The 10,919-nt window shown below is 41.1% G+C and overlaps 1 protein-coding gene across 7 annotated transcripts; it reads left to right on the top strand.

Moving 5' to 3' along the window:
- Positions 1-743: 743 nt before the first annotated feature.
- ANP32E (acidic (leucine-rich) nuclear phosphoprotein 32 family, member E) lies at positions 744-9,894 on the top strand. Of its 7 annotated transcripts, none has more exons than XM_009886187.1 (6): positions 744-929; positions 1,685-1,807; positions 3,263-3,428; positions 4,977-5,131; positions 7,240-7,294; positions 9,391-9,894. In XM_009886187.1, the coding sequence occupies exons 1-6, from the start codon at positions 870-872 to the stop codon at positions 9,456-9,458; spliced, it is 627 nt and encodes a 208-aa protein (XP_009884489.1). In that variant the 5' UTR covers positions 744-869; the 3' UTR covers positions 9,459-9,894. The 7 variants fall into 7 exon arrangements, with proteins under 7 accessions (XP_009884489.1, XP_009884490.1, XP_009884491.1 ...); XM_009886188.1 differs by having other exon boundaries at positions 783-929; positions 4,986-5,131; positions 9,355-9,458; XM_009886189.1 differs by having other exon boundaries at positions 783-929; positions 4,974-5,131; positions 7,240-7,306; positions 9,391-9,458.
- Positions 9,895-10,919: the final 1,025 nt, after the last annotated feature.

Raw genomic sequence — 10,919 nt, 5'->3', positions numbered from 1 at the left:
GGCGAAGGCGTGAAGGTCCCCTCTCCCCCGACAGCGCTCTCTAAAACTTCGTGCTGCTCTGGAGGAATCTTTTCTAAGGGGGGAAAAAAAACCCAAAACCAATAAAACAATAGTGAGACTTTACATGACGCTGTCTGTCCTGGTTTGAGGTAGGACAGAAAAGGAAGAGTTGCCTCGTTACTGTCCTTTCTAATGAGCGGTATGTTCGGCTGTAGATAAAATAATTTAAAATTGATTGGGGGCTCCTTGTTATCGCTTCTCAAAGTACGCAACCTGTATTGATCATCTGGTTGTTTTAGTGGCTTTGGCATGAGGAAATTATTTCGTCAGGCTTAATTAACCTGCAAAACTCGCTGATAAAATAATGTGGAGCCCGAAGGTTTAGTTTGGGAATAAATGGAATGATTTTATAGGTTTGAATAGGCACAGTGAAATTATTAGACTTTAGTGACAAGTTAGCCGTTCAGTTGGGCGCGAGGGCGGCTCGTACCCCAGGCTGCGGTGGCACTATCGGAAGCTATAAAAGTGTCCATCAATGAAGTTTGGGGTTTGACGGCAGGATTTGCAGAATTCAAAGTGTGCTCAGAGGAAGGGAAACTGCCGCATACTTTTATTTTGTTCAATAGGCGGGTGTCGGTGATTTCAGACCGCAAGTTTAGTCTAAATTTAAAGCAAACCCCAACAGATATTTAACAGTCTCCAAGTTGTGGTTTAGATGAAGCATGCGGGTTTTTTTGGTGCTCGTGAAGCTGACGAGTGGTTCGCTGTCCTGTTGGAAGGTGACGGAGTTGGTGCTCGACAACTGCCGATCCAGCAACGGCGAAATCGAAGGTCTGAATGATTCCTTTAAAGAACTGGAGTTCCTTAGCATGGCCAATGTAGAGCTGACGTCGCTGGCCAAGCTTCCCACGTTGAGTAAGCTCCGAAAGGTACGCACCTCTCGCCTGCCGGCGCCTGGAGAAGTCAAAGTCGTGGGTGACATCCTGTGGTTGTGCCGTTTGGTGCTCACGGTTGACCTGGTGTGGTGCTGGCGGTGCGTTAGCAGGTGGTAGGCCTCCATGCCATGGCCTGGCTACCTTCCTATTTTGTTAAGATCTGAAATTGTTTTAGGTATCTCCAGCTAATTAAGGCCAAGTTGGGCTTGGTCAATGACTCTTTGGACAATAGTTGCTTGGGTATTAAAAACGCGGAGGTGGGTGGTGTCTTGGGGAGTGCCGGTGGTGGGTACCAGGCTGGTGGGTGGCCCGGCTGGTGACGTTGAGGGCTGTGGCTTAGCGCTGGCTTGGCAGGGCTGGGTTAATGGTTGGACTTGAGGATCTCGAAGGTCTCTTCCAACCTCAATGATTCTGTGACTGCAAGTTGCACGTCGCTGGCAGAGTAAAGGCTTGCAGAGAATCCCAGGGTTGTGTATTCTAGTAACTTTAAATGTAGCTATCCCAACCCATGGGACTTTAAGAAATGTTTTCTAATTCTCAAAGTAAACCAAAAGGAACTTCTTGACAGCCAAAGCGATAACACAACTGGTGCTTGGCAACTTGGGGGACTCTTCAAAAGTGTTCAGCTTTGTGATTAAACTGTTCGGTTAAACGGAGAACAATTAAAAATGATGTGGGTCTGAGTGTAACGGTACGAAGCCAACTATTCAATTAGCTTGTTTTTTTTTTTTTTTTTCCCTGTATAATAGTTGGAGTTGAGTGACAACATCATTTCAGGAGGCCTGGAGGTCCTTGCAGAAAGATGTCCAAATCTCACATATCTAAATCTAAGTGGCAACAAAATCAAAGATCTTGGCACTGTGGAAGCTCTTGTAAGTATGAAGTGAGAGGGGCTCATGGAAAAGTGCAATCTAATAAATACTATTTTTTATCAATAATAAATTATTTTGCGATGGAATGGTGCGACCTTATCTGTAGGGGCTGTGTCTGAGCTGTTATTCCAGGCACTGTTCAGAGACAGCACGTGGTGAGGTTAAAGTGGTGCGATGTAAGAAATCGGCGAGTACAAAGATACAGCGTGAATGTTCTCGCTGCTTATGTTCCTCTTCAGCCGAAATGCACGCAAAATGCAATTTCTTTTCTTACCTGTCATATGTTCTCTCTTATATATTTATATTTCTCGCCAGCTCAGGAGGAATGGGTTCTGCGGTGTTTTAGGTTTGTCCATATTCCAGTTGGTCCCGACTCGATTAACTCAATGTCACGGTTATTACAGACAGCGCCTGCAAACGTCCCGCTGTAAAATTCCTTCTGTGGTAGCGGTGGGATGGATTAAATAGGAGATTTTTGAGCTTCTGTTTTGTCTTTGAAAGAAAAGTAGCCAAGTTATGTCTTGCTAATCCTCTTGTGTTCCTTTGTTAAGGTACAGTTTGTCTAATAAGCAACTGCCTTAAGCTTTCGTTAAACTGTGAGGTGATTAGGACGCGTGTGAGGTGGCCAGGCAGGAGCAAACCTGGAAAGCAGCAGGAGCAGGTCATGGACACGGAGGAGGAACCTGCTGGCGCCTGTCGCTGCCTGACCTGCGCACCCATTTTTCTAGCTGATTATTTTATTATTTTATTTATTAAGACTTTGCTATAGACTGCATATTTTTAAAACTGCTGGTAAAGATTCTTTGTCTACTTTAACAGTGCTTTAAGCCAGCAGTTAGTAGAGCAAGTAAAGCCATCACAATGCTCTATAGAAGAAACACTTTTATTTAGACCTTAGGTGCCTGCTGACCTACGCAGGTGGCTCATTCGGGCTGTATGTAAAGTCGTAAAGGTGGGAAAAATCGCCATCGGTTGTCTAGTCTTTACTGTTTGGAAAGCAAATTTTGTAGTGTGGTTATAAATCCTACCTCTTGCTTGCGCCTCACAAGATGCGCCTGTAATTAAATCAGTCAGTTTACTGAAAGGCTGCTGGAGTCGTTAAGTTTTTGCCCGGGATTGCCTGAACAACAATCAAATGAAAAGCAAACCCAAACACGTGTTCCATGGTCTGTGCACGGTGGTCTCGTACTTCGAGGATGTGTTGGGTGTGCGGCAGATGCGCTGTGGAGGCGATCGGCAAAACCGCCTTCGTTAGGAGTTCCAACTACTGCAAACAACCTTCTGCACTGAAGTTTGTCTTTAATGGGGAGCAAAATACTGAACAGAAAAGAGGGGATGGGTACAAAATCAACTCTGGCTATATGGTTAACTGTATTTGGACCGTGACTGCACTGTTACTTGAAGTTCTGCATCAATAAATAGGGGGGGAAAAAAACCCTTTTCATTTATTTCCAGCAAAATCTCAAAAACTTGAAGAGCCTTGACCTGTTCAACTGTGAGATTACGAACCTCGAGGATTACAGAGACAGCATTTTTGAGCTGCTTCAGCAAATCACGTACCTAGATGGCTTTGATCAGGAAGATAACGAGGCACCGGACTCGGAAGATGATGATGATGAGGGTAACTTCCTGAAATAAACTGCATAGAACTAGCATGCCGTAACAAAGATGTAAATGTGGCGTGGGGTATAGTGACTTCTTGAATGCTCTAACACAATTCTGTGCTCTTATTTTTTGAAGCACAGACTTCTAGAACTCGGTTGGTATTAACGCAGTGTGATACAGAAGGAAAACTGTCAGAGGTTTTGAGTGTTCTTGCAGAAGCCTTCTAAGTTTGAGGAAATTTGACTAAAGATGATGGTACAAAGATATAAATATTCTCAAAATAAGTTGTTGCCAGTAGTAAAGCTCTTTGGCACTACTGAATGATACAAAGTGGGCCGACAAACACACATTATTTTGTATGAAAAATGATAATTTAACTCTTTTTTTTTTTTGTAATGGCTTCAGTCCCGTGCTCAAGTGTAATACTTTTTTTTTTTTTTTGGTTAAAAAAATGTATATAGTTCCTTCTGATCTGACCTCGGTTGTAGTCATTAACGAGGCCACTCCTACATCTTTTTCTGTCGTTACCTGATTGAAAACGAAATCTGTAGGTAAAGGTCTGTCGGTGTGGGGCTGCAAACTCTGCGCTGATGTGATTGCAGGAGCAGTACGCGTGCTCTTCTTTAAACGCACTTGGCTTAACGGATGACTGACACGCTCAAAGCTGTTCAGAAAAAACACTTCCAAAACGTGTTAGCAAATCTGATGGGCTGTTGTTGTGATGCAGCGTCTTGTGCATGTCTATGTTCTAAATACCCACACAAATAACCAGCGAGATCGGGGCTGCATCTGTTTATGACAGAGGTTTCTCGGTGTGTTCTTTGTGCCTTAAATGATGAGCAGGGAGCCGCCACCGCAGCGTGCTGGGTCGTGGCTGTCAAGGGGCTGCTGACGAGCACTCGGACACAGTTTGGAAGCCTGTGTTTAAAAGAACTGATGAAGACCACATAATTGATACTTGGAATGTGACAATAAACCAAATATTTGCAAATAGATTAATAGGTTATTAACTTGAAAACGAATTTAAGTGTTAAATCACCTTCTCATTTCTTGTAATTCGCTTAACGGAAACTGTGATTCTATGCTCCAGACAGAACTGAAATGAGAGATCATCTCTCTGGAACTGTAGGTGTTTCATAGTTACTACTAAGTGATTAAATAACAGATGCAGGTAATATGTTAAGCTGGTTTTGCCTTTAAATATTTTAGGGTTTGATTCTGTAGAGAAGCCTCTCTTCCCCTTCCACTGACTAAATTTTCAGCTCCCTCGCAGGAGTTTGCATATGTCGCTGCTTCAGGCATTGAGAATTTTAGCTGAGACTTGTGATGCAAAAACATTGGTAGCCTTTCTTCAGGTGAAAAAATTACAAAGATTAACGTCATTAAAATCATGCTTGTTTCCCAAGTGTTGTCTGCATTTAAAAAAAATTTAAAAAAAATCCCAAACCCTTCTGGAAAAGAAGTTACAACTAGCTTGACCTGACATACACAAACTTGCATAAAGAGGAGTTAATGAAACTTAACTTTTAGTGTATATGTGTAAGTGTATCCTGTGTTTCAGAAGGAGATGAAGATGACGATGATGAAGATGAGGATGAAGCTGGTCCTCCAGGAGAATATGAAGAGGAAGATGATGAAGATGACGGTGGTTCAGATTTGGGGGAAGGTGAAGAGGAGGAGGAAGTTGGTCTTTCATACCTGATGAAAGAAGAGATTCAGGTAAAGTTTGTAAATTCTACCAAATCCAAGAAACGAAGAAAAACTGCCCTACAGACCCCTGTGTTAATGAAACCCGCAGGCACAGCGTACAAATGCAGGGTAGATGCAGGGAGGTATTTTGGCGGGAATGCTGCTGTCACTGAAATCAGTGTTGACTGGGACATGAGTGGTGGCTGTCAGCTATGAAGATGCTCCTGGCTGCCTTCCAAGGCGCCGTTCACTCTTATCCCACCCCTTAACGTTGCAGGGTGGTGGAGCCTCTTTATTCTCTGTAAGCTAAAGAAACCGTTCTCCCCAACATTTTGAAACTACGCGTTACTACCAATTAAATTGTCAGAATACAAATACTTATTAAGTAGAAGAAATTAATTTCTTTTGGAAAACCAAAGAAAATACCTTGGCCTTGCGAAAGAAAATGAAGTAGCAATGAGTTACCAGTACTTCAAGAAAAATGAAACAAAGGAAAAGTCTATGTTTTTGCTGTAATAAATGCTGGGTTTTTTACCACGCGCTCACTTGAAAAATGTTCTCAGTGGTGGTGTGAAGAGCTGTGGAAAATAGCCCACGGGATCTTTCAGATAGTACTGTGCTAAAAAGCAAATAGAGGAGTATTAAGAAAATATACACGTTTTACAAGGTTGTGAACAGATTCTTGTAGATATAAAGTGCTCACACCTAAATACTTACTGGATAGAAGTAAAACCCAGGAGCGCTGCCTTGGTATTCTTTTTAGGGTTTCTGAGGGAGGATGTGTCTGGTGTGGATTTTGTGTGCGAGGCTGTGCAAGCAGCTCACACGTTTCAGATAAAGTAAACCCTGTTGACATCACTTCCATTACTGTTACTTTTGATCAGAGTTTACATCCGAGCAGCTGCATTTCACGGGGCGCGCAGAAAATCTTGAGCTGAACTCTGTGGTGTTCTTCATTTTGTTCTTGTAATGAGCGCTGGTATCATTTGCTTAGAAATGTAACTTCGTTCCTGTCTTAATACTCTTGAAGAAGTAATGGCTGTGACACAATTAATGAAGCTAAAACTAAGTAAGTAAATCTCTTTTGAAGCCGAGACCTTAGAGACAGTTCTTTGGAAAAGGAATAAGATGTGACTAGGAAGAATATCAGGAACTAAATAGTGTGTGGTCGTTAGTTTATGTAAATACTGTGCAGGTGAGGTGGTTAGGAATTGTCACACACGGTTGTGACGATGTTAGGGAGTTCAGAGCTGTGGCCCTTCTGATGGTGGCGCAACAAAACCAGACGCTGAGTTTGTGTTTTGCATTCATTGAGGTAAGGAAGAGGTGGCGGTCAGGGTGAAGCACGTAAAGTTTTGAAAGAGTTGTAGTCCGCTAGCTTTTCCCTGTATTTTGGAAAATTAAATCATGCACCATTCCAATTGTAATGAATTAATGCAGAGTTGTTTTCAGTTCCTATGGTCCAAGGGCAAATGTCAGCTGAGGTCTCTAGGAGTTTCACGTTTTCACTTGTTACGTTATCCTATGCATAAAATTGGATGTAGCAGATGGAGACAAAAATAAGGCTTCAGTTCATCTTCAAGGCTTGACATGGTGCCAGTAGGGCAGAGATCTTGCACCATTGTTTAATTTTCTGGGGCTGCTGATTGTTAATTGGTTTACATTTTTCAGCTATCAGCTTGAAAAAAACAAGAAAAAAAACCCAACCCAACAACTTAATTCATTTGACATAGAAACAATAATTTTGTGAAGATATTAACTGCTGTGCTTTCTCTTCTTCCTTGTTCTTTAATGACAGTGGGTTAAAAGGAAAACTAAAGCTGTTTTGTCATCTCTCTCTGCTGTCGTGGCCTCTTCAGTTAATTTTGCAATAACGTACTCTTGAGCTGGCGTAAGGTAGTGATAAGTGGGGGGAAAAACAAAGAAACACGAATACTGGGCCAGATAATACCGGGCCTGGGTGATTCAGCGCGCTGCAGTGCGTTTGGCTGCCCGTCCTTGTACAGATGTCCAGTTACAAAAAGTAAATGTGGAATGTGACCTCTGAAGAGAGAGAGTGAGTTTCTGCTCAGGATCAGCATGGAAGCAAAACTTAAATAAATGGCAATTTTTAAAGTATTTCACAATTTTTTTTAAAGGATGAAGATGATGATGATGACTATGTTGAAGAAGGAGGTGATGAGGAGGAAGAAGGTAAGTTCTCATGTTACTAAAGTTGTGACTAAACCAATTGATTCTTTATAATTCTCTAACTTGGCAAGTTTGGGATGTGTGTTTTAATGGCATAAATTGCTGGCTGGTCTGTTTCTGAAGGTATGTGAAGTATTTTAGGAACGGTTTAAGCAAGAGCTCAAGCAGGTAGTAAAGTAGCTGTGCAGTATTCGATATTTCTTTGTCTGCTCACTTGTAAAATAAAAATAAAGAAGAAATGACAGTTTTCAAGGTCTCTTCTTGAAACAGTTTTCTAAAATGAAAGATACTGCATCTCCTACACAGTTAGGAATGTTAATTTTCCAGCGTGGAGAGAAGAGGGACTCTTCCGCGTGCCTTGCAAATGTTATTTGTACATTTAAAATACCTTGTTTTGTGCACCAGCGGCTCCACTGGCAAAGCCCTGGCAGCAGCAGTAGCTGCTCTAACTTTTCCCTTTATCAAGCTGAAAGCGGCTTCTCCAGTAAATCTTTCTTCAGAGGTCGATTCTGCCAGTATCCTGTCTAACGGCTTAGCTAATGAGCCTAATCATATTCGTCTTTTTATCAATGGTTGGAACTTCTTAATTTCATAAATTACTGTTTTAATGTCAGACACATGCATAAAAGTCAAAAGCTTGCAGGAAAAAAAAAGCCGGTGTGTGTGGTTCATGCTGCTTTGAGATGGTGCAGCGTATTGAGTGTCCACAGCTGATGTGGAAGAAGTGGCATTCTTGCAGGCTGATGCTGCTCCTCTGGTATTTTTCAGAACGTAAAGTTCTGTTTGCAAGAAGTGGGTTGAGTATTTTTTCATAAAATATTTTTCTGTTTTATCTGATACTTTAAAAAGGACCTGCAAGGAGTTAAACAGGACAAACATATCGCTCATTCTTTTTTGCACCTCATTTGAGGTTTCCAGGTGCTCAGGGTAGGGACCAGCCTTAACTTCAATGCTCCTACTCTGTTCTGGACTGCTGGAACAGAAGTTGCTCTCGCATCAGAAGGCTTATTCTTGGTTCCTGTGCAGATACCGGTGCGCTCTGATGGGTGGGTGGGTGGGTGGCTTAGTTTTGTGCATCTCTGTGTTGGAAGTGGTGAGATGAAGACACTGGATGGGTGTCCCCTGTTACTACCACTCAATGCCTGCTAAAGGCCCTTCTGAAAAACCATCAAGCTTCATCTTAAAATTAGCTGGCTTTTCCTCTGTGCTTTTCTTGCTATGAGGCTCTCCCAGAAGTTCACTTTTCTGATGGTTAGGAACTCTGCTCTAATCTTTAAACTATCTGTAGCAGCAAAGTTCTGTATGAATTGTGAAGTCTGTGTAAACTGTGGACAAATTCTAGAATTTCTCACCAGACTAGTCCTCCTCTCCTCTGTACGCTTGGCTTAACGGAGCAGTTTTTGGAGATGCGTCTTGCACTTGAAAAAACTGAAATTCTCTAGTAATGCTAATTCTTCACTCTTTACAAATGCAGCCTTTGAATCTATTAAGACAACAAAGCAGGCGGTCAGGATGGCTAATTAGCCAGGAAATGACTGCTGGAAAATAAATCTATTAGATTTGACAAAATTGCATTTCATGATTTCACCACAAGAGCGCATAGTCCACTGACTGAATTAAGCATATTTCTAAGAATAAGCTCAAAGATGTTTATGCAAGATGCTTATATCAGTTTGTCATTGGAGAGGGAAGGGAGCGTGTTTCACTTGGTATCTGCAGAACCTGCTGGGGTTTGGGCAGGGCGTGTGCAACCTCGAAAAACTAAAGTTAGGGAGATAGAGAAATGTCACTTCCATTTTGGTTCTCGTATTTTAAAAGAAACACTTTTTTTATAAATCTACTTCATATCAATAATTCCTGTATGGAACATCACATGCTTATCTTGAACTTACTTTCATACGACCTGCATGAATTATTCAGAGTAATGTAAACTGATCGTTTTTTGAGAGCCATAAGCAACACAGAGATGTTATAGTGGGGAATGCATTAACTACAAACAAATGTTAATCTATTTCAATTACCTTTTCTATAAGTATAACGTTACATTTAGGATGTCTGAGCAGAACATAACGAGATGTCTGCATACCTCTCTTCCTTAGCAGAGGGCATCCGAGGGGAGAAGAGGAAACGAGAGCCTGAAGACGAAGGCGAGGAAGAGGATGATTAATTTGTTATAGACACAAGTAGGACCAGACTCTTCAGTTACAGAATACGCAATAGTGATTATGCAGATCTGTATGTCTCCATGTACCATAGATGTCCCTACAGAAGATAATATGTTAACTTTTTATAGGAGAAGTGTGGTTTTACTATTCTTGCCCTTTTTATCATTCCAAATAAGATATAATAGCCTGTTAGTGAACCTATATGTAGAAAACAATTTTCAGCCCTATAATTACTGAAGCCATGGTCAAGTTTTTCCCCCTAGACTTTTATTTGGAGCTCTTTAATTTCATACAAGCTTGCTGTGTTGGTCATCATTAGCCCAGAGTTAAAACACCCTTTTCAACATGGGTTTAATATTGTGAATTTCCTTCAAGATTATTTAAAGTTTTTATACTTAAAAAGCTGAACTCAAAAATGCTATATGGCAAATTCTAGTCTCTCTCAAATGAGATGTTGACTGTAGTCTGAGTTTACCAGGGATTCGATTTGAAATCGACAACTAGATTACACCTTCATTTCAGCTTTTTAAAAGGTGACTCCTGTAATATTTTTTTTTTTAAGTCTTCTATCCATTTTGTGCGTTACATTGTAAAGCCTTTGTGGGTTTCAGAAGACCATCTTTTTTTTTTTTCCCCTGCTTGTTCAGATGTTCAGTGTTTGCTGGAGTATTCACTAGATCCCTTCAAGAATGTATCGTGGCAAATTGAAAGGGTTGTAATCTGTAAATTTTCTCCAAAACACACAGCTATTGCAGGTATTAACAAAAGCAAATAATCTGTAGTTGTAAACCATTTCGCTAGAAGTCTCTGTTAAACGTCCACTCACTTCACTCTTGCATTGTCATTTTGGGAATTCTGCAACAATCATGGTGTTTGGCTATAAAATATATGCATTTCTAATGCAGAAGTTAACGGGTAACTCCTTCGAGCACATTTATTTTTATTTTTTTTTCAAACCAACCCCACACTTTTATAGAATCATTGAAGGGGGAAGGATGAACATGAGTTTGTCTTTCTCGCAGGTCACCTTTTAAACTTTTAAAATCTGGTTGTAGGCAAAACATTCAAGTTCGTGTATAATACTAGTTAATAGTTTAGGGATTTTTATATTGAATGGCTGCAGAAACTTGTTCCATTGCATACAGTCGGTGGCGCGTACAGGAGACATGCAGACAAGCTTTTTTCTAGCAGCCCGACTGCGACCAACAGGTCTTAATAGTTTTGCCCCAATGGATTCATGTTTTCTATTTCAGCCACTGCGAAACAAGTTCAGACGTAGAGCATTCCTCTTTCAGCCATGATTTGGACTTAAAACAGTAGTCTTGATATAAAACTAATTTACATTGTTTCACGTAGGTACTGAACCAAATATCACACACAGCTTTATTCAAGAGACTTATTTTTATATCTGTCTTGGCTGATGATAGCTGCCATTAAACTGGGGGAGACACCGAGGGTGGGGA

Source organism: Charadrius vociferus, unplaced genomic scaffold (assembly GCF_000708025.1).
Source record: "Charadrius vociferus isolate BGI_N301 unplaced genomic scaffold, ASM70802v2 scaffold1295, whole genome shotgun sequence".
In the NCBI taxonomy this organism is placed as follows: domain Eukaryota; kingdom Metazoa; phylum Chordata; class Aves; order Charadriiformes; family Charadriidae; genus Charadrius; species Charadrius vociferus.
Note: the sequence above shows the minus strand (reverse complement) of the source record. Positions and strands in the feature narration are given on the sequence as shown.